The sequence below is a fragment of the Diprion similis genome, chromosome 8, assembly GCF_021155765.1.
Source record: "Diprion similis isolate iyDipSimi1 chromosome 8, iyDipSimi1.1, whole genome shotgun sequence".
In the NCBI taxonomy this organism is placed as follows: domain Eukaryota; kingdom Metazoa; phylum Arthropoda; class Insecta; order Hymenoptera; family Diprionidae; genus Diprion; species Diprion similis.
The window spans coordinates 5,939,574-5,963,358 of record NC_060112.1 but is presented as its reverse complement, the minus strand read 5'-3'; the positions used below and the strand labels follow the sequence as shown (position 1 = coordinate 5,963,358).

Sequence of the window (23,785 nt, the reverse complement as noted above, 5' to 3'; positions counted from 1 at the left end):
AGTTTTTGAGGTTAGAACCACAAAGAATTTGAATACCTGACTCGAAGATTTTGGAAGATAAATCTCAATTTATCGATGCGAGTATTTTTTCAAAAAAAAAAAACATGTTCGATGTTGAAATAAAGACTAGCAGAGCGAATGTCGAGTATTGGCCGTCGGCACGCAGTCAGATGGATTGATAAAAATGTCTCTACACGGTATTTGACCGTTTGACCGATATTAAAGTATATCGACAAAGCGGCGCCGTCGCCTCAATCTCGTTTGCTAAACTTCACCTTCCGTTTTATACTCACAGCCAAAATCCTTGCTCTGGTTGCTGTTCTGGATCCAGATGACGAGGCACGCATTGCTAAGATAATCCAAAATAAATCTAATGACCATTATTCGGTATAATTCTGTCACGTTCCAATTCGATATCTTGCATTCATGGTCACTTTCCGAGGTCAGTGGTCTTTTAACTGTATCATTGTTGCCCTTTGCATTCGACAAAATTTACGTTCCGACTACCTGCCCCAATTACGATCTGGACGTGCGTTCCAAAATTTATCTCGCTTTTCGTCAAATGTCCATGTGCCACTAGCACCCTATTTTTCCATAGTTTTCCGTCTACAGATACAGAAAACTGTCCCGGATGTATTCGGTGAATAACATGCATTCTCATGATCAAATCTCGGGAATAACGAAGGTTGGTTTATCCTTCAATTTGTGCAAAATTGCTCAACCTTCTCGGAAGTGTTTTCCGCCAACCTCCGTGGTATGAAACGGTTATGCATTGAAGGTACCGACAAACTGACTTGCCGACAGCAATTGGAAGGACCGGGTATTCAACTATATTAAAAAAGGAATCTATCTCATAATCTTCGTTTGATTTATTCACGAACTAACAGCGGTACATTTCATCCACCAGTATTTGATTATCGTGATAATGATGCTATTACAGTATCGCTCAACGTCTGGTGGCCAAAATTGCATTGGCTTAAATTGAAGCGTCGTACGTCAAGCCCTCGGTCTTCCGACCGTATGGGGACACGCTGTTGGTTTGGAAATAGAATTTTCCCTTCCTGAAACACGAGCAGTGTTCATCTGTCTTGTCCAAAATCTCCGATAAAATAGAATCACAATTCACCCATTGCGGACTTACGCTGTTGTTGACGTTCCGTATCCCATGACTGCAGTTGTATTCGAATCGCACAAGCCCGACGTCCAGTTTGAGTATGAGTTGCAAGCTTGTCCAACGAAGGCATCTTCTGTTTGAAGCGACTCAGCGTAGAATTGCCAGGATCTGTGATGACTGCAGAAGTCTGAAAGCAGAACATTTTTGAGTCAGCACAATAAAATTTCATCTCGGGCTAGTCACCGTGATAATCTACCATCATCGCTGAGCGGCAGACTGAGGTTGCATCCAGGCTGAAGGCGCGTACCGCCATTCGGATAAAAGCTGGCATCCCCCGAATTGTTTGCCGTGCCGTATATTCCAGCGTCCGTATAAATTATTTCAACGAAATCAGCGTCGCCAGACATCAGGTTCTCGATTACATAGTAAAACGCAGGACCGGCGGGATCCAAGCCTGAGAAAAACGTCGGCCTCATTGAATCTCGAAGTGAATCAAAACTGCATGTGGTCTCCCACTTTGGTTGGTTTTCTCACCTGTGATCCTTGGCACAATAAAGTCCGTACATTTTCCGAAATTCCCGCTGATCTGAGCTCCGAGCGAATGGCCCACCACGTGGAGCAACGAAGAATTCAAGCCGTTTTTCACCAGTTCGTTGAATGCTTGTGCCACGGTGTAGCCGACCCCAGGAACGCTCATTGCAGCAAAGGGATATGGCTTTGCTGCGATATACCGGTAGTCTGCGAGTAGGACGTTGTGATCACCCCGCTTCAAGTATTCTAAAAATGTAATTGTTCAATCCCTAATGCCTCGCGTAATTAACGTCCCGGAAAATATACCGGTACAAATTCTGTCTTGAAGATGTCCTTACAGTACAATTGTACGGACTTTATACCTCATGATATGTGATCACAGATCGGAACTTGTGATGATGCTCGAAAGCCACCGCGAACAGTGTCTCAGATAGAGTCTGATGCATAAAAAATTTAAGACACTTACCACTAACCACAGCCCGAACACTGCTAGACTCAGGACTTTCGGTCCAGCCACTAACATAAAAGGCTGTCGGTTTGCTATTATCAAAATAGTTCAATAAATTCACCGCATTACCAACCAACTCTTCCTCGTAATTATCCAAGTTTGTTCTGGAACAATACTCGTGTTACATTCTATAAATTTTCAAACAAGCTGATCTACAAGCTCAAGAACAACTCGGTCTTACTCACCCCGTATAAAAGCGGAGTGATATGTTTGCCAATTCATCCGGTGTCGCTCGAATGGCTGTAAGAGAAATCAAAGAACGATTGAGATATGACAGGAAAAACACTTCGGAAAATTGAAAAGACCGCTGACTTACTACAGTCCTCGCAAGGCGTGTAGGAGCAATTGGTAACTGCTGCAACTAATGGCAGACAGAAGTAGAGGAGCCAGGATGACTGCATTATTCTTTCGAATTAACTTCTTGATGCTGAATACGTGAGGATACGAGTAGCCTGTGACTGTTGCGGTCCGAACTGATACATCAATTACTGTTCGAATGCAAAAATCATTTGCTATATTGTCCGCCATTTCAATACGTCTCTTGACGTATGCGGAAATTTATTCAACCACAGTAGAATTAGCAAATACAAATGACATCGTGATTGTGTTTGCACAAATTAAGCAAATCTTCGTTAGGCCGAGCGAACAGCATGTTCCGTTTACACTTTGCTGATTCAATGGAGATCTAATTTGGAACATATTGCGTGATTATGTCACGTTATAATTAGATATTTCGCAATCACGTTCAGCTTTCAGTATCATGCCAAACAACGTCAGAGTTAGATTTTTAATCATGTTCTTTCATTTCCTGAGATCCAAAAAAATTACACATTATTCCTTACAGTTTTATCTTAAATTTCAACCTTCGCAACGTTTGGCGTCTCATCTGGTTTTCGCGATAATAAATGGCACAGTCTGACATGCGTGTTCTTGCGATACAAAATATACCACAGCGGGAGGACAGTCATAACTTTGGACACCGTCTGGTTGTTTGTATTTTTGGTAGCCTGTTCATAATCTGTCTTCGAAATAAGGTAGTTTGACATTATAACCGTCGAAGGCGTCTGAACAGTTTAAGTTCGTGAGTGCTTGTGCGAGCAAAGAAGATTGTTTATTACCCATAATGCTTTCAGTAGGTACGCGTGTGCTGCTATCCGTTAAGGAAAAAGTCAGGCGTTCCAGAATATTGGAAGTGAGATCTATGAACCAAGCATTTCTTTTTTAATACGACGGAAAGGCGAACAAAAATATTTATACCACTTATCGAGTTATGTTATTAAAAACAATAATCGTGCTATTTGTGTAAAAAATCGCAAAGTTATGCCTGAAGACTTCCAAGTAATACTGTGTTGTCGAAGTCAATCACTCAGTTCAGATACTGATTGTGAGTTGAATACTGCGACTTTTTTCTGAAGCCGTTTTACGATCAGCATTGGATATGTTGTTTAAATATTATCGTTCACCTTTCCGTCGTATTAAACACAAAGTGCTTGGATCACGGGTCTCGTTCTCGATGTTCTGAATTGTTCAACTTTTTTTAATGGATAGCAACACACGCTTACTGGAAGCATTATGGGTAACAAACAATCTTCTGTGCTCGTACAAGCTCTCACGAACAAAGACTGTTCAGACACTTTCGACGGTTATACCGTCAAACTATCTTATTTTGAAGACAGGCTATGAATAGGCTACCCAAAAATTCAAATAAACAAGACGCCAAGCTTTACGACAGTCACAATTCAAATAAAACTGTCACGAATAGTGTGTTATTTTTTCGGATCTCAGGAAGTGAAAGAATGTAATTAAAAAACTATCTTTGACATTGTTCGGCATGATAAACACTCATTTCTTGGTCTGACATAAATGACATAGCTTTATCTAGAAACTTCATACTTTTCTGCGTGATCTGGTGAAATAAAAATCAGCTTACGATCAATGATTGCGGGGTGATGAGTTTTTGAAAAACTAGCTATCGAAAAATTTCAAGTCCCGTTTTTTTTTAAATCATTTGGCCAAAAGTTGTTATCCTAGTGAATCTACGTAATCGCCAAATGTCATTCAAATCACTGGATATGGGGGACATGTAAGGTGCAGTTGACGTGGAACTGCCCATATTCATAAACGGTCCCGACAAACTGATTTTCCGGCAACGGGTGCAAGGACCAGTATAAAACATTGACAACAAAAAAATCAATCTCGTAACCTTCACTTCATTTATTGTCACACAACTAACAGCTATACATTTCATTCAACAGTATCCGATTGCCGTGATAGTTAGTTACACACGAATCTCGTGTCGATGGGACGTCCAGTGGCCAAAATTGCTTTCGCCTAAGACACCGTGTCGCACGTCAAGCCCTTCAACCCTCGACCATATGGAGACGCGCTGTTGGTTCGAAGATAGAATTTTCCGTTTCTAAAATACAAACAGCGTTCAATTGTCTGGTCTTAAATCTTCGACAAATCAGAATTATCATTCACCCATTATCGACTTACGCTGTTGTTGGCGTTGCATATCCCATGACTGCGGTTCTATTGGAATGACACAAGCCCGATGTGAAGCTTGAGTATGAGTTGCAAGCTTGTCCAACGAAGGCGCGCTTCGTTCGAATCGACTCGCTGAAGTATTCCCAGGATCTGTGATGACTGCAGAAGTCTGAAAACAGAACATTTGTGGATGAACACAGTGAAATTTGGTCAAGGGTTAGGCACTGTGATAATCTACCATTATCGCTGAGCGGAGGACTGAGCTTGCATCCAGGCTGAAGGCGCGTACCGCCATTCGGATAAAAGTTGGCATCCCCCGAGTTGCTTGCAGTACCGTATCTTCCGGCGTCCGTGTGAATTATGTCAACGAACTCAGCGTCACCAGAAGCCAGGTTCTTCCCCGTCATGTCAAACAACGGACCGGCGGGATCCAAGCCTGAGAAAAAAGTCAGCGTTTTTGAATCCCGAAGAGGATCAAGACTGCTTACGGTCGCCCATTACAATCGTTTTCCTCACCTGTGATCCTCGGCACGATGAAGTTCACGCATTTTCCGAAATACCCGCTGACCTGACTTCCAAGCGAATGGCTCACCACGTGGAGCAACGAAGGATTCAAGCCGTTTTTCACCAGTTCGTTGAATGCTTGTGCCAAGGTGTAGCCGACCCCAGGAACGCTCATTGCAGCAAAGGGATATGGCTTTGCTGCGATATACCGGTAGTCTACGAGTAGGACGTTGTGATCACCCCGCTTCAAGTATTCTAAAAATGTAATTGTTCAATCCCTAATGCCTCGCGTAATTAACGTCCTGGAAGATATACCAGTAAAAATTCCGTCTTGAAGATGTCCTTACAGTACAATTGTACGGACTTTATACCTCATGATATGTGATCACAGATCGGAACTTGTGATCATGCTCGAAAGCCACCGCGAACAGTGTCTCAGATAGAGTCTAATGCATAAAAAATTTAAGACACTTACCACCAACCACAGCCCGAACACTGCTAGACTCTGGACTCTCGGTCCAGCCACTAACATAAAAGACTGTCGGTTTGCTATTATCGAAATACTTCAATAAATTCACCGCATTACCAACCAACTCTTCCTCGTAATTATCCAAGTTTGTTCTGAAACAATACTCGTGTTACATTTTACAAATTTTCGAACAAACTGATCCATAAGCTCGAGAACAACTCGGTCTTACTCACCCCGTATAAAAGCGGAGTGATATGTTTGCCAATTCATCCGGTGTCGCTCGAATGGCTGTAAGAGAAATCAAAGAACGGTTGAGATATGACGGGAAAAACACTTCGGAAAATTGAAAAGACCGCTGACTTACTATAGTTGTTGTAAGGCGTGTAGGAGCAATTCGTAACTGCCGCAACGAAAAGCATACAAAAGTAGAAGAACCAGGTTGACTGCATTATTCTTTCGAATTATCTTCTGGATGATCAATTCGTAACGATACGAGTCGCTGGTAATTGATGCGGTTAGAATCGATTCTTCAATTACTGTTCAAATGCGAGCATCCTTCGCTGTACTGTCCAACGAATTGATTTGAACCACCTCTATAACCGTATGGCTTCACTCGTAACGTGTCGAAATCTACTTAACTCGACAAGTGGCAAATACAAGTAACACTATGATTGTGTTTCCATAAATTAAGCAAATTTTCATTGAGGTTGAGCGATTAGTGTGTTCCGTTTCCACTTTGACTAAATAATTTCCCGATTCAACAGACTTTTCGGTATACGCAAGATGGCACTGACTGTTCGCAAATGGATCGTCTCGTACTCTTTCGCTCAATTATTTATGCCGCTGGATAATCAACACTTCGTATGACCATTTGGCCAAATTGACGACTGGATCAAGGATAAAAATGATATTCGGTGGATTCGTGTTACAGTAACGTCAAATATTGACCGTCTTGAAAACCGGGTCTGCAGACGAACGTCAAACATTTATCCGTGACATGAAACACAGTACACCTATACCTCGCTTTACGGCCTAGATACGTTCCGAAAACTTAGCCGTAAAGCAAAAAGCTGTGTTTTCATAGGAAATAAAAAGAATGAAGTGCTTTTTATTTCCTATAAAAATGCTTGTTGGGGGCCGTAAATCGATAAAATGCCATAACTGAAAAAGGCTGTGATCAAGGCTGAGAAAACATCCCCTTCAAAAAATAAGTGTATAAGACGAATGGATTGAACATTATCTGTTTATTCCATTTTCAGTACACCTAAAAATAATTTTGCCACGATGCTGGAAATTGAAGGTCGCGAGATACGACCTCCGCGTCTGTTTGAGAGGATGAAACGTGATCGTAAAACCTGGACGATTCTATGCCTCATACGTAGTTCCATTGTCTCCTCGACCATACGGTGAGTCGCTGTTGGTCTGAAGCATGAAGTTCCCGGCCCTGAAGTATATCCCGGAATTGCTATTAAATCGTGGATCACATTGATAATTAATCATTCGAGAAAATTTACTGAACTCACGCTGTGTTCGGTGTCGCATAGCCCATTACCACCTCCGTGTTGGAGCTGCATGAGCCGTTTTTGAATTCCGTATAAGAGTCACAAGCGACGGCGACGAACGCGTTCTCATTGATCAAGGACTCCGCATAATAAGCCCAGGACCTGGCGTGACTGCAGGTGACTGTAAAAAAGATGTCGAGTCATCAGGATAGAGACATTCTATCATAAGGACAAACAGAATTCGGTTTCTTTGTTCTCACTCAGCAGAAGTTCGGAAGTTACGGAGCATCCTGGTTGAGAGGAGCCGCCGTTAGGCCAGAAGTCGACATCGCCCGCGCTGTAGTCAATGCCCAAGTACGAAGCCTCGGTGTGAATGATCTCGACGAAACCAGCGTCGCTGGCCTGCAGATGCACGTCGCTCTCCGAGAATCCGGGACCTGCTGGATCCAAAGCTGAAAGAAGTCCCGATGTCATTAGGACCCGTTTTGCATCCCCCCTTGCTTCTTGCGACTCAGTCTATCTTGCCTGTGATTCTTGGGATGGTGAAGTTCACGTTCTTCCCAACGTAACCGGCAACTTGGCCTCCCAACGAGTGACCGACCAGGCGCAGAGTCGTCGCGTCCAACCCCGCTGCCACCATTTCGTCGAGAGCCTGTGCCACCGTGTAGCCAACACCCTCGGTGCTTAACGATGCGTAGTCCCAAACCTGTGCGGCTATTTCGCTGTAGTCTAGGACCAGCACGTTGTAGTCGGCACGTTCCAAATAGGCTGAAACGTATTTAGCGGTTATTGTTCAGCCCGATAACCGTGAACGAGGTCAGATTGGCCTCTTCTTTTCTTACCTGCCACTACTTCCTGCACACTCGATGATTCGCAGGATTCTGTCCAGCCGTGAAGGTAAAGAACGGTTGACTTGCTGGCGTCGATTTTGTCCACTAAACTGCTCGCAGCGTCAATTAGTACGCTTGTGTTTTCAGCAGCACTGTCACTATAATTGATCGAAAATATTAGTCTTGAAAATTAATTTATTCCTTTTTTCTTCACTGATCTAGAAAGCCAACTTTCAACCGAACATATGTCGCTACTTTTGTAGTAGAAAATTTTTACGTTGGTTTGTTGAAAAAATATTATAATATTATGAGTGAAACAATGAAATTGATGCTTAACATCTTCATCTACATCTGTGGGGGCACTTTCATCCCCTAGTTTTCGACCTACTACAACATGTATGAAGGAGATTAAAATCCGAGAGATCGATTTGGGATACCTTCCTCGTTAATGAAATGGTTTCAAAGATCAGTGAAAAAGATACACAAGATATCAAACAAATCATTGCGCACCTATATATTCACACGACGGCCGTGAAAACTTTGATACCGCCTTATCGAAGTTATCGACATACACTTTTGTAAATTATCAGCCAATTTAAAAATTTAACACACCTTTATCTTTGATTCATATTTATGTTATGAATTTAATATTTTTCTACCGGACCAGGAATTTTTTTTTTTTCAAATATCCTCTCGTTTAAAATATGCGACACGAATTTTTTGGCCCAATGAAAATAGCAAAACACGATTCATCCAACTCCTTGGCACAAAGCCCCTTGTTAAATCTACATTTTCTTTACAGTATAGTCACTCTTCAAACACTGAACCTCCCAGGCATTGGCTACTTGGAACAAAATATTTTTTAAATTCACTCCAAGCTCGCCTTACTATTTTCATATTTAGATAACACACCATAGAACGCGTCGTTGGACTATTATCTCTTCTCCACGTGCAATCGATAACTTTGTGCAGACGGAAAAATGTGACAAATAGTTCCAAAGAGAAGGTGAAACCTGAATGAATAGGTTGAATAAAGAAACTTTCTCGTTGAGAATACTTCTTTGAATAGTAAGAAAAAAAAAAAAAAAAAAAAAAAAACAACAACTTCGAACCATCACCTAATTTCATTCTTTGTATTTGAAAAATTGGAGACAATTGGTTTCGAAAAAAATTAAAGAAAACATTGCATACCTAGTGAATATGTACAACTCGATATTCTTCAACATGGTGGAATTTGCTCGGTCAGCTGCAAGGGAAAGAAAATTGAATTATAATGACACGTCAAATTCCGTAGGTGGGATATAAAAATTATATGCTAATCGTTGCACGAAGGTAATCGAAATGTTGTACAAATCGGTGATCTGGGATTGCAAGACTAAAATTCTGCTTTTTCATTCGAAAAAAAAAAAAATAAAATAATATTCGCTTACTGCAAGAGTCACAAGCCGAGTAAGTTGAACTCGCAACATTAACCAGCGCCATTCCGAAGAATAGAAAATACGCGAATCGTGCCATAGTCGAAAACTATGTATAGACAGTCAAACTAGAAATCCATCACCACCGATCGGCGTCGCGCTTAAATACCAATTGTCGTAACCGGTGTATTAAATACGAACCACGATTAGACCTAATCAGGTATCGCGCTCGCCTTTTTCTTCTAAAATACTTGAAATCGTTTGCAAATTTATATAATAACTTTCAAATATTTGCTGACGACGCTCATATCAGCGAATTAACGTCGTCGTCACAAGCATCGTCATAAGTGATAATAGTTCGAAGTGATGTTTTCTTTCCTTTTTTTGCTTTTATCACAACACACTTGTGCCGTAAATATTATTCTCTGCAATTCATTCAGGCGATAACGCGTTATTTCATTCCTTCAATGATGCGATTTACACTGTCGATTAAATATCCATAATCACCGAATTATACATCGTTTGAAAATTGTAGCGATTAGATTATTTACACCTGTGTATAGATGGAGCTATATATATCAGTAGATATTTGTTCTCGTTTTTTACTCTCCTCTTTCCAGTCGGTTGATATCTGCAATTGACGTATATGCATTTCCCATGAATCAACACTGTTTGGTAAAAACAATATAATGTAACGTTCAATTTTTATCGGAAATAACAGCGGTTGATCGCAAGGCCTCTGACGATACAGAATGTGTCTGTATACAAAAAACAGAGACAGGTGATATGTTTTGTACACAAGTTGTTCAGAATTTGGATTTGGATTATTACAAGTATATTTTGCAATCCTGCAAATTCGTCGCTCGGCCGAATTGCATTCCGTTGAAATACTGGAAGGAAAAATATGAGGAACGCAATCATTCCGAGATAGCGATCCGATTGATGAGTGTTGTGTTATTTATTTTATTTTTTTTATCTTTCATTCATTTTGAAATTAATAGTAAGACGTAAATTATAGTCAAGCAACTCTTGTATTTCTCTCGTTCTTGAAAATGTTGGGTTCTTTACAGAAGTATGACGGCATGCTTCATTTATCGAACCATCACCAGTTGCATGTTATATTGAATTCAGAGTTGTTAAGCGAATTTATCAAGTTCCAATCAACCGGTGAAATGACTAATTTGAAGCAATGTGATACATGCCGCGTGCCGTGTTTAATTGGGAATTAATTTCCTTCGTTGACAAGGGCGGGGGGGGGGGGGGGGGGGGGGTAAGATGCGTGCATCGTCGATTCGATCCATCTTTATTACACTTGGAGATCATGACCAGAAGTATAATAGGTGCAAGTAGTAAGGTGCGCTTCTAGGTGCCATTTCCGAGAAATTAATTAAATGAATTATCAATTGATTAATAGTCAAAATTAAAAATTAAAATTGATACTCAAAATTTTTGCGCGTTCATCTGCAACCGGAATCGCTCGATCGAATCCAGCCGATAAACGTGTTTTCTTTCTTTTTTTTTTATTCAGATATTTCGCATTTCTTACAAATTAAGGTGTCTTGAGTACTTAATGTTTATTTTAGAATGAATTGCAATAACTTCATTTTCAGTGGGAGAAGGGAGTTTAAAAAAATTATTGCACAAGAGTTTGAAGAATTAGTACTTTTATTCCCAGTATTTTGTACTATTTATTCGACCATATTTTTTTTTCGCTATCGTGCTGTTTGAGTGACGAATTACTGCACAAATTGAAATGATATCCATCATAGAAGCACGGAGAACAATAATTATTACGACACCTTGCGCAAGTTACAAATTATGTGATTTTGTATAAGAATTTCGGTTTTTTTAAAACATCAGTCGCGAAGCAAACTTCGTTTTTAATTTTTTATTTTGATTACTGATCAATTGATAATTAATTCAATTAATTTCTTGGAATCGACTGAGAAGCGCACTTTACTAAGGCGCACCTGATATATTTCTGGTCATGAACTACACGTGTAATAAAGATGGATCGAATCGGTGATGCACGCATCTTACCCTCCCCTCGTGAGAGAAAGTAAATATAAAATAAATGTAATTAGCCAATTTATCGGTTAACTAGACAACCTGCAGTTGAAGAGAATGTAATGTTCATCCGAAATATTTTTTTATTATTTTTGATATATTTTTATTGGAAATGATTTTTCCTATTTCATCTGTTTCGCGCATTTTCAGTTCTTTTTTTCCGTTCTCAAGTACACCTGAACAATAACTATAGAATACAGAGTAATGGAAAAGCAATTTTGTAAATCACGTTTCACACTTGCTATTATTTTAAATTCATGTTTTTACATATAGTAGGTATCATAAGTTGCATATTATCTAATTATAATAGTGCAAGTGTGTGAAAACTTTACTAATGCGCCATTCCAGAAATTTATTCATTGGCTACCCGAACGCCATTTTCTTCCATTCCAAAGGGTGACTGTTCATTTGTTTTCAAATAAAATAATCCGGTCCTGAAAAATAGCGGTGATGAAGAAAAGAAGAAGAAAATAGTAGAAGTAGGTCAGAAATGAAACGAGGTTTCATCACTGATGTTATTACGTTGCTCAATAAGAGACAACATCATAGAGGATATTGTTTTAAAATTTACTTACGTCCCGTAGGGCGTATCGAATCCCATAGGAACAAGATTCTGTTTTCTGTACGTCAGCGTTACAAAACTCCCCCAGGAAGAGGCTTTTCCCGCCATAAATGCTCTTGGATTTTTAACCGACTCCGCGAAGTATTGCCACGATCTTCGGTGGTTGCAAAAATCTGGGAAATTGTTTTTTTTTTTTTTTTTTAACAAGATACGAATATGTAAAAACAGAATTTATCAAATTTGGAAACACATTATCATCGCTTGTAAAAATCCGGTATAAAATCAATTGACGATTTTGCTTTTACAACTCTCCGTTTTTCTTTATTCAGAGAAAATCTGGGATGTCAGATGAATGTTTTTCGGTTATCAACAGATTTTAACGGATCAATCGAATTTTATGAAACTTGGTCCATCAGACTGAACTCGGGCAACGTAAAAATTGTCAAATTTCGAGCGGAATTGACGGAATGATCTTTCAAGAAATTTTCTCAATATTTTTGCAAGCAAAAGGAATAGCCGGAAGTTTTCAGATTTTTCAGCTCCTCGTATTAATCACTCTAATCGATCAGGTCACCTTTGTCGCTGCCTTTTTCGTACTGTGCTGGACATCCTGGCTGAAGCCGCAGGCCCTGATTGGGCCAGAAATCTGCACCGCCTGATGCGTAGCCGCTGCCGTAAACGAAGGCGTCGGTGTGAATAATGTCGACGAATCTCGCGTCGGCTGACGTGATTCGCTTCGCAACAGCGAAATATGAGGGTCCGATGGGATCCAAAGCTGAGAAAAAGGGACGACATTTATCCCGGAAACGGAAGCAGTTCTAGAAATTAATAAAGAGTTTCCCGAAGTCGCTTTTTCTGCACATAGATAAGCGATTTGTGGAATTTTTTCAAATATAGCGATTAAATGTCGTCGCAGAAGAAATGTTTTTTTTTTTTTAATTTTTTTCTTTCAAAGAAATGTTTCATTCTTTTTTCATGTTGTATATGGTGAAAATATTGCAGTAAATATTGAGAACTTGGATAGGTCAATATTTTTAATGACCGATGTATAAAAATTTCAAAGATGCGAAAAAAATAAAATAACGAAAGACGAATTGTTCGTAATCTTTCCTCATTTTATTTTCGCATGTTTGAAACTCCTGTGTACCGGCCATTCGAAATATTGATCCTTCCAAGTTTTGACTCCCGACCTTCATAGAATTGCGTAGAAAGACGGAAACGAACCTGTTAGTCGATGCACTTTGAATATGATTGTGTATTTGTTTATGTATGCAGCCATTTGAGCACCCAGCGAAAAGCCCACAATGTGAAGTTGCCTCGGATCCAACATCGAAATTAATTGGCGCAAAGTTATTGCCAATCTCTTTCCGACCGCTTCCGCACTCTCGACGGCCTGAACATAAGTCTTATTTGCTATTTCAGCGAAATCAACCGCAATCACGTTGTGACCACCGCGGTCGAGATAAGCTGGAACGAGATTCCTCATTTTTCATGCCACTCTCTTTTCCAATTGTGCAGGTGAAAAATATTCACAACCTCATTAAATTCAATGTTTAAAAATTTATGAGTTGATTTTCGAAATGGTGAGAAAATTCTGTTCGCCCGTTGATAAAAATTTGATAAATCTGTAAAGATTTTTTCGTCAAAATTAACGATTATAATAACTGATAGTTTTTTTATTAAAAATAAATTGAAAATAATAGTAATAATAACAGTGCAACGCAAAAAAAAAAAACATAAAAAATTATGATAACAGTCGTGATATATATATATATATATATATATATATATATATATATATATATATATATAACATGACGAATAATTCGGCAATTATTTATATGGACAAAGTGACAAAACTATTTCTATATATATGCAGGTAAATACTTGATGATTGACAATTCCCTGCGAACAGATTTCGCATTCGTTTATTATTCTTATTTTCGTTTTACGGTTTTTGCATTATAATTACCATCAACAATAGCGCGGACGCTTTCCCCTGTGAGGTCTTCGCGAAATCCGTGAAGGTATAAAAGGGTTGGCCTTCTAGGATCTAATGCCGATTTAGCGCTAGATGGTTGTGTAATAGGTACGTCATGATATGTGTCGTAAAAAGAATCCCTGTAACATTAATTACACGCTGCAACATGTACGAGATTATTTAACAAACTGAAAATTATTAATCATCCAATCGATCAATCAACTTCCGTTCGACTGTCTCATTATATTACATACGTACAGGGTATTCCACGCGAAACGACACGAGTTTCGACTGATTATCAGCGAATTTGACACACGGCCAAATCTCATTCCTTACTATCTTTTGAAGGGTCTTCCATAGTTTTAACTCTCTCCAAATCGCGATTAAAAGAGTGGTCCTTAGGTTCTACTCGATTGAATTAAAAATTTTACCGAACACAATTCAAGTTGTGTAAAAAGTGTTGCATAATTTAAAGCTGGGCGTTCATTTTTATTTTATTTTATTTTTTTTTATTTGTATTTTTTGTCAGCGATAAATGATTAAAGAAACAAACTTTCAATTTTCAGTAAAATTCTTTCCAATAAATTATTGCCGGTGAACAATGAAAAAAAAAAAAAAAAAAAATTGCATCCAGCTGAAAATTATAACACTTTTTTTCCACAACTTCATCTGTGCTTGGTAAAATTTTTAAGTGAATCGAGTGAACCGTAGGAAAAATTTCTTTAATCGCAAGTTGAGAGGAATAAAAAATTATTTGCGATCCAAAAACTATGGAAGTCTCTTCACAAGATGGTAAGGCATGAGATTAACTGTCGCACAAAACCAGTTCCGTTTCACGTGGAATACCCCATATATATAGACATGCAATATGCATGTACACGTTTATTATATTATACGTATGATATATGTAATACATAGACATTAGGGTGGTCGTTAAAGGGAAGATCACGTTGGATGGTCATAAATCGGCTCGAAATGTAGAAAAAAATTGCTCTCTACTTTTTTCACATTTTTATTCTCACCCCTTAGTCTCCATATAGATCGCATATTTCACACGAGTCGCGGGTCTTTTAATTTGGCATATTATTTTTCAATCATTTTTCAAGCTTTACATATAACGTCGTATTATAGAATTTTTTTTTTTCAATCTTTGTGCAACTTCGAATCGTCATTAGTTTCGATTGTAGAGGAAAAAGATGTGCGAGGAATTTCATTCTAGTTCTCAAGAATTAGGTTTAAAAAAAAAAATACACACAAAAAAAACGGCCATCAGGGAGACTCAAGGCTCGAAATAAATGTGTGAAAAAATTAGAGATTTGTTTATTTTTATTTTTTGTTTTTTTTTTCCTACATTTAAAGCCGATCTACGCTCATTCAATATTGAAATTAAGTAAGAAAAAAAATAAAAAATCCATTTTAGGACCACCCTAATACACATATATAACATTTCTGAGGAAGTACCCACCGATTATGAATTATGAAAAATTATTCACACTCACCCCGTATAAATACGTAGAGATATTCTGTCCAGCTCTTGTGCCGTCGCGCTTGCGGCTGTCAGTAAACAAAATTACAATCAATATCGGTTGTCAAATTAAATATCGATGGAAAAAAAAATGACTAAAAAAAAAAAAACTTGTATATGTATATTTATATTTTCGAACCGTTCTTCGATTCTTTCTTCCCGGACAGAAATTTAATTCGACGAGCTTCTTTTCTTATTCAATACATTTCACTATTCCGTACACATATAATTGTATTCAGACGATCATATCATTGAATTCAAACTTTTGAATTCGTATAAAAGGAAAAAAAAAATTTACGCCATGATATTTTTGTTGTATTGTTTTTTTCTTTTTCTTGTCCATTAGTGATTATAATAATTTAGATTAGTGCGATACAAACCCGGGGTGAAACGAAGAGCGAGAAATTGTAGGATAAAAATGAATATGACGTTCGATTTGCTTCCGTTAAAAATTTTCGACATCTCCATTGTGATTGTGAAAGCTGTTTAAAACTACACGAGACTGCAGGAAATTAATTTTTCTTCTACCGATGAAAATTGTAGCGAGTCTTTACGATTTAAATATTAAACCGATTATAATTATCGTTTGATTTCGTTCGGCTATTAATTTGTTTCAGATGATAATTTATTTATTTGCGAGGCATCGCTGGTGCAAAGGAGATTACAAAAATTGATTTGAACGTTGCGAAAAACGGGAAGTGAATTTTTTTTTTTTTTTTTTGTTCACCAACGTGACTGCACCTCGCACGTTATCAAGCCAAGTGTATATATCCGCCCAGTACAATCAGCCAGTAAATTATTCGGTGCTAAGTTTACGGCGTGCTTCTTTATGGTTTTATCGGAACGTTCAATTACATATGTATCGGCAAAAATTAGAGTTGCATTTTAATCTCGTTGCAACGCGGCGTCGTCGTTTCCGTCCCACGTTCATATATTATACAATTACGTGTATGCATATTATATTATCCCAACTGTCAGCTAGCTTTTTTTCTTATCTTTGCGACACTTGACAAATGTGAATATATGCAAGTGCGAATTGAAGTTTAGAAAGAGAGAGAGAGAGAGAGAGAGAGAGAGTAAAACTTGGTGAGTATATAATTTTATAAAATTATTATCAATAAAAATAGGGGAATGAAGAAAGCTTTTCTGAAAATTAATTAAGTATCTGTAGAATTCGATATAGGTATGTTTTATATTAAATGTTATCGTTCGTTTTATTATTATTGTATCACCATTCGTTTTTCATTATTCTTCTGTCATCCGTGTAGCGAAATTGATAAGGAAACAACGGTATAAAGACGCGGCTGGCTGAACGCAACGTGGAACGAGGTTCAATTATTCACGAATGGAAAGATTTAACGTGAAAGAGAGAGATAGAAGATAAAATGAAAACAGCAGCTACGCTCAAGTAAACAATTTCTCATTAATACACTCAACGACTCGTGTTACTCGCAATGAAAAGGTCACCTTCTGTTATATAATCTGACGCAAATATATGGACCACGTGAAATTATCATAGTTGTATAGTTGTATACACAGTGACGAGTTATCAGCAATAACTGATCGCGTATTATAATCCGGTATTTTTATACCGGTCATTTTATGTAATTGCAAATTCGAACCGTGCCTGATGAAACAACTGTAATTCCCTATTACCGTCGAATTGTTATTGCAACATTATTTTCGTCAACAGCACTTGTGTCGCGGTTTTAGTTACACGGCTGTGTAAATATTATGTTATAATATACACAGGTTGCAAAGTATACTCACAGCTGTTTCCAGAATAAATTATGCTTTAAATAATTATGAAGCTAGAATTAATCAACGGCTTAAACAAATTGAAAACATGTATATGACGATAATCAATACTTAAATAAGTATACTTTGACAATAATCACATTAGTTTAAACGGCTAATCAGAATCTACTAAAATAAGTATCGTTTTAATACGGGTTTGAAAATTGTTGGTAATATTCTACCGTTTTTGATTTATTCTAACACTGAATTTCTTTTTTTAGTCGATAATATTTTATTTTTCAGTTTTATAAATACAGCTACAAAATTAACTTTTATTCTGTACCGAGAGCTAATATATTTCTGTATAATAGCCATAACTAAAAATTTCTCTCCGTTTGATTTTATATACAATTTTCATTTTCAATATCGTTCGAAATTACGTCAGAAAATATCAGATGACACTTTTGATTCAGATTTTATCCTGACTTAAGCTCAAGATACGAGGACAATTTTCACCATTTTTTACTAGTAATTTTATGTGATTTATTAGAAACTCTGTAATATAAGTTCCGTCAAGAGTTGAAGCCATCGATGAAAGCCGCTGAAGTAGTAGAAGTACGCGTTTGGTCGGGCAGCAGTTGTTGAAGCGAATTTAGTGCCAATTCCCGGAGGTTTGAACCTTCTTGTAATTGTAGATCCAATGCGATTGCTGCAGCATTTCGCGAACATTCAGAAACAGATGTGTCAAGTCAACGGTCAATTTTACCCTGCAAAGCGATTAAATCTTTCAACATCGCGAATTTTGAAACAAAAACTTACACGCGGCTAAGAATAAATCTCTTCCATCCCATATTAAAAAGTATTGTGATTAATTCAAAGAGACATGAGTTCAAATTTTTAGATATGATATTTCGTCATCGGTTTAACGATAATAATTGGCATGCCTAATTTGGAAAACGCTTTAAGGAATTTATTTACGAATTTTACTCGGGTATACTAAGGATTATCGAAGTACCAGTAGCACCAGGCAAACTTGATGATGGATTTTGGATGCTTGATTCTCGTTCTAGAGATAATCCTGCGAAGCCGTGTTGTGACGAAATAATTTGTAAACTATTGGTAAACGCGTAAGCTAATCTCCATACGTAAAATACCTACGGATTAATTCTTCGCGAAAATGAATTTGAAATATTTTTATTTGAGCGGTGATTGTTTCAACAGTGCAGTGTAGGCAATTATATAAAAGTGGAACAAGATCGATTAAGATTCTGATTTGATAATCAAAAATCATCGCGTTCGAGTTTAAATAGCGCGCTTACTACGTAAATCGAAATAAGAAAAGAAGTCAAATAGAAATAGTGTGCGTGGACGAATAATTTTTATCGGTTCCCACTCTAAGAATCAACATCTAATCACTGCCTCGTAATTCACATCTCTAATCTACTTGCACATTCCAACATATCCAATTTCACAATCTACATTTATGTTTTAAAACAAAGTCTACTCACATTTGTTTTAAAACTTTAAATGGTAATGCAACAATTTTAACAAGTTTTTAACAATTAAAAGTGAACAACTGTCTACAGAAATGAAATCTACATTGTGAAAACGTGGTAACACGGCTTAACAAAATCCCTCGTTAAAATATCTACCTCCTTTCTCACTAACAAACTATGAAACTTGCTTGGACAACAATAAAGAAAAGCAAAGGCGTATATTAATCTTACAACTGAATGAATGATTTAAAATAAATCAAATTTACAATTTTATTTATACAAGTTTATACATCTCTTATTTTTTTCAATCATTAAACGTAAAGAAAATATATACAGTTTATCTAAAAAGAAAGAAATTCATTTAAAACTGATAATAAAACAAAATTTATTGATTACACCTCTATAAATACATGTCTAAACAATTTTCCTTATAGTTCGAATCTTGTATCCTTAATAATTAATCAACAGCGGGGTGATATTATTACTATGATCAATGCTACCACTCTTACCAGTCAATTTCCTCTTAAAAATTTGGTTTTCTTGCTGTGGTAATAGAATGTCATAAAATTCTCAAATAAGAAAGTGAAACGGGAAACTTGTGTCACTCCGCTAATAATGAGTTTTCTTCCTTTTTTTTTTGTGTCAACGGAATATTTTTTGTGGTAGACAACAATCGTTATTTTAAATCTGCATACGAGAATGGAATAACGAGAATAACTTATCGCATTTTCGGTTCTTTTTTTAGGTTTATTGTCATCAAAAATATTGGTGTTCGAATGACACGCATGAATAATCGTGCGAATGTTGGTCTATCATTTGTTATATATTTCCAGTGTGTCAGTGATGGAAAAATTAAATTTGAATCTAGTTCAAAGCTTTTTCAGGAAAGTTTTATCTCCTCTGCGTTGCGTATGGAAACAGAAAAAATGAAAGAGAAAAAGAGAGAGAGAGAGATAGTTGGCGAGTAAATGATATCCGTACATTTCGTAGGCACGTGGAGCTTTCGCCTGATGGTAAATATGTGCCGCTCATGCCCCGCGAAGCTTTTCAAGTTTTCTAACCCATTTACCAACTTTGCTAACGCCGAACACGTACGCGCTACGTCACCTTTTCTTCTGCTTCTACTTCACTCGATGAACACAGTTTGAAACGCAATTTCCGACTGATGTATTACATTAAGTAATTTTATTTTTTTAATTATTGACTATATATCTTCGATGAGTATTTGTTTCTTCCTTTATCATCTTTCTAATGAAACACAATTATAGTTTTGAACAATTTTATACACTATACGATTTTACGAAATTCGAATAAAAAAATTTACGGCAAAAATACATCTCGGATATCTTTTTTAACTTTAGTTTACCAAAGAAATAAGCTTTAATTCATTGAATGTACTGTTAGAATTGAAAAAATTTTCTACGTTCGTATCAGACAAAAATTAAATGATCCGATAAAACAACTCGAATATTCAAATTTTTATTGTTATACCGTGTCTGATTATACCGATATAATATTATCCATATGTCTACAATCGGATTTCTTTTCGGTTAGCAGAGTGATCGTAATTTAATCACAGAAAAGAAATGCCAGATATTTGCGAGAGAAAGGCGAGAGTTGGAAAAAAGTTTTATAGATACGCCGTTGACGAAACTCGGGAGGATATTCGACGCGAAACTCTGCAAACAAGTGCGTCAAACTCAATTTTTTTATTATTGTTATTGTTATTTAATGGTTTCAATATTTCTATTTCCCGCCTGCATCGACTCTGCTGAACTTCCTCTACTCGAGGCCGTCTTAACAAAATCACAGCAAAAATGAAGGATAAATCGGTTGGTCTAGATTGAAACGTTGTAAGGAGAAAAAAAAAAACGTTCAAAAATCACAACATTTCAACTTTACAATAACAGAAAAATGAATGCGAATGTAAATTCTTACTTAAAAATAAAGTTGCCTGTGACGCAATCGAGCATCCTCTCAGTATTTCAGGTAACTCGTTGGAATAAAATCATGCGCAAAAAGATACAGAGAGGAAAAGAGAATCGCTGGGAATAAATAAGCCGCGCATTGTAGACCCGCTTTTGTCGTTATCATATCTGTTTCGAGCCAGATCAGTGTCCATAGGTTGAACCTCGTTCTATGTGAATCCGGTGGAAAATCCGACTTTCCTGAGTACTGCATCGAACATAGCCAAGAGAAGCTACAGCTTTGCGAATTTCTAACGAGAGAATAAAACTTGTGACAAAGTGTAAGAGCCAAGGTAAAAGCCGAATGCAGAGTACGGAAACATCCATTATACGAATACTACTACACGTACCACTCTTATGTCGCAGGTACGATAAGATATCATTACTATTGCCGGTCGATTCAATGTTTCTTCTTTATTCTCTTTCCTCATTCTGCCATGTACATTTTTCTTGTCTCTCGTAATCACACATAAAGCGAATCTTTGAATAACGTATCTCATCATTTTCTAGGACATTATATACTAGTTTATTTAGCCGAATTTTCTTAACTGCGAAGTAACTATTTTTTATTTTTATACACGTTCTTTACACGTGAACGTCCCAAGTATGTTGGGTTGCCCACTACCGAGGGGAACAAATATCGGTATTAGTTATCGGTATGGTAGGGTGTTCAAAGTCTGAGTCTGTTTTACCGATATTTGTTCCCCTTAGTGATAGGCGAACCGACAAACTACACCGTTTACTTGGAAACACCCTGTATATAAGACACTTGCAGGATATTCGTGTAACTTATAAACGTAACTTTATAAGTACCATCAATTTTTTTACGCTACTCGTATTATCCACGAAAAAAGTTGCGTTAGTGCCATTTAAAACGATTTCTAGTTGTGCGACCGAAAAATCTAATATAATTTATAGTCTTTTTAATTGTGTTCAGTTTACCATATTTTCATGTAACCGTGGCAAAATTCGTTATTGGTGAAACAATAAAATTATATATGGGCCTGAATGAATGCAATAAACCAATCAAACAGATTTGACGTTACAGCAACCGAAAAATTTCATACCGACAATTGAAATAACACTAAACAGTTACTTGAGCCGCAGATTCTTCTGATTACCGACAATTTTCACTAAAATTTTCTTTCAACACAACGCTAATACGAAAAAAAAAAATTTTCCAAGTTGCATTGCGATTGCATACTGTTTCGGCACGTTTCGCTTAGTACAAATTCGGAATCTCGCAAATAAATGCCAGCGGAGTGGGGCAGCCATGATTGTTCAGTCGTCCACTCAGGTGAAAGGATCCGCAGTATCTTCTGTGGCCGATGTAAGGTCCGTTTCCGAACCACTGGTCGAATCCGGCTGTCGTCAAGTTCTGGTCAAGAACAGTTGCGAACTGATCCGATTCAAAGAGGGAGTGAAAACCCACGCTGGCAAAGTGCGGGTAACGACTTCCGGTTACCGGTTCCGACTTCCTGAAGATCTCGACCACCATGTTCGCCTCGGTAACGGAGTTCAGGATGGCCAAATGGCCACCTTCCTCGGCACAAGTCCTGCGAGCCTGCATCCATGGAACAGCTTGAACGTGAACCTTGTAACCAGAAGCCGCGTCCTTTGGATACCTGAGCAAATCATACCCAAGGAACATTTTTTTTTGGAACAAAAATTTGAAACACTTTTGCGAGGATACTTACGTGTAATCGTCTCTTTGGGGGACCGGAACACCCCATGCCAGTCGGACCACCGCTGGCGATGCATTTCCAGTGTAAACTACAGCCAATGATTTATGCTTTATTTTAGGAGGATTTTGTCGTCAGTCCTTAACGACCGAGTAAAATTTCAGTTATTCCGATTATTAGCAAGTCTAGCTTGTGAATCATTCATGTGAGAATGGTGCTGTTTTACATGCAATAACGAAGAAAAATATGAACAAAAATTTTATGTGATAAGTGGTAATTCAATGACAGGAATACATTTTGTCGCATTATTTTCGCGTCGAAGAGAACTTTTTTAAGACATTTTTATTCAGTACTGTATGTGGAATGACGTTATATCTACAGTTTTTTCTTTTGCTTCGGTGACGCGTAAGCGGTGAAATCAACGAAAACCACACGATAAGAAATTGCGCAATCTTGACCAATTTCAAACCATTTCCGAGCCTTCTGACCATTCAAATATCGGCATGTGGGTTTTAAATTTTGCGTGCAAAAGACGAAAAAAATCACTCACCTAGTGATGACTGATAGAACCAGTTGTGGGTGACAGTGCAAGGTGGTAATTCTGCTAGGATTAGTGTCGCGCAGAAAAATATTTGAGCCACGACAAACATGGCCGCCATTTTGATACTCAGGTACGACATAGACTGATGACTTCTGCCTTTGATACAAATGGCTGTGTCCAAAAGTGCGTGGAAAACTGAGACGTCGGTCTTGAAACTGACCAAGTGGCTATACAATCTCTGTTATGCACCGCAGTTATTTATCTCGAGTCAACGGATCACGCGGTAAAATGATAATTCGCCTCGATCCCAAAATAACTTTGATCTATCGCAGCACGGTGATAAAGCCTGAATATTATTGAACAACAAGAAAGTTTATTCCCCAAAGAAAAATATTTCTTATACATCGTGACTCCTTGATTCGATGATAAATTATTCGTCTTCATTTATCTTGAAAATATTAACTTTACTCAAAATTTTTGCAGTTCCTGCGGGTGTTTTTTTTTTTCATCAAAATATAGAATAAATTACGCAGCAAATTTCAGTCTTTTTTTCTATACGATGGAAAAAAAGAGAACCGTCATCTTTTTTGAATAATGTTTATAGAATAATATTTACGATCACTAACTGAAAGCTGTGTTTCCACGAATAACAAGAATTGTTTATATCACGGGTTCAAGTGGCTGGCTGGGGCAGAAAATTTTGCGTTCAGGTTGCGTTGAGCTGTTCCCACTTTCGGGATCCGGATGATCGATCAAAATAATATTACAGGTGCACGCTGCGTGTATATCGTATGTCATTATGTAGGTATATGTCGACGGCTCAAGTATTCTAAGCCACCTTCAACGCCGCAGCCAATACAACCTCAT

General features: G+C 37.6%; 4 protein-coding genes across 8 annotated transcripts in view; 1 reads left to right on the top strand and 3 right to left on the bottom strand.

Moving 5' to 3' along the window:
* LOC124409901 (RYamide receptor) overlaps positions 1 to 23,785 on the top strand; it is an 83,482-nt gene that overhangs the window by 46,666 nt on the left and 13,031 nt on the right. The window lies entirely within an intron of this gene.
* On the bottom strand, positions 868 to 2,673 carry LOC124409909 (pancreatic triacylglycerol lipase-like). Its single transcript, XM_046887862.1, has 7 exons — positions 2,470 to 2,673; positions 2,339 to 2,393; positions 2,112 to 2,257; positions 1,649 to 1,891; positions 1,371 to 1,568; positions 1,142 to 1,301; positions 868 to 1,061 (listed from the first exon to the last, which is right to left on the bottom strand). The coding sequence occupies exons 1-7, from the start codon at positions 2,552 to 2,554 to the stop codon at positions 977 to 979; spliced, it is 972 nt and encodes a 323-aa protein (XP_046743818.1). The 5' UTR covers positions 2,555 to 2,673; the 3' UTR covers positions 868 to 976.
* LOC124409910 (lipase member H-like) lies at positions 6,899 to 9,553 on the bottom strand. Its single transcript, XM_046887863.1, has 7 exons — positions 9,376 to 9,553; positions 9,137 to 9,191; positions 7,958 to 8,097; positions 7,641 to 7,883; positions 7,376 to 7,567; positions 7,137 to 7,296; positions 6,899 to 7,057 (listed from the first exon to the last, which is right to left on the bottom strand). Exons 1-7 carry the CDS (start codon positions 9,458 to 9,460, stop codon positions 6,979 to 6,981), a joined length of 954 nt encoding a protein of 317 aa, XP_046743819.1. The 5' UTR covers positions 9,461 to 9,553; the 3' UTR covers positions 6,899 to 6,978.
* Positions 11,728 to 16,205, bottom strand: LOC124409906 (pancreatic triacylglycerol lipase-like). The gene is made up of 7 exons (XM_046887860.1): positions 15,876 to 16,205; positions 15,470 to 15,524; positions 13,962 to 14,110; positions 13,214 to 13,456; positions 12,564 to 12,764; positions 12,003 to 12,162; positions 11,728 to 11,861 (listed from the first exon to the last, which is right to left on the bottom strand). The coding sequence occupies exons 1-7, from the start codon at positions 15,961 to 15,963 to the stop codon at positions 11,780 to 11,782; spliced, it is 978 nt and encodes a 325-aa protein (XP_046743816.1). The 5' UTR covers positions 15,964 to 16,205; the 3' UTR covers positions 11,728 to 11,779.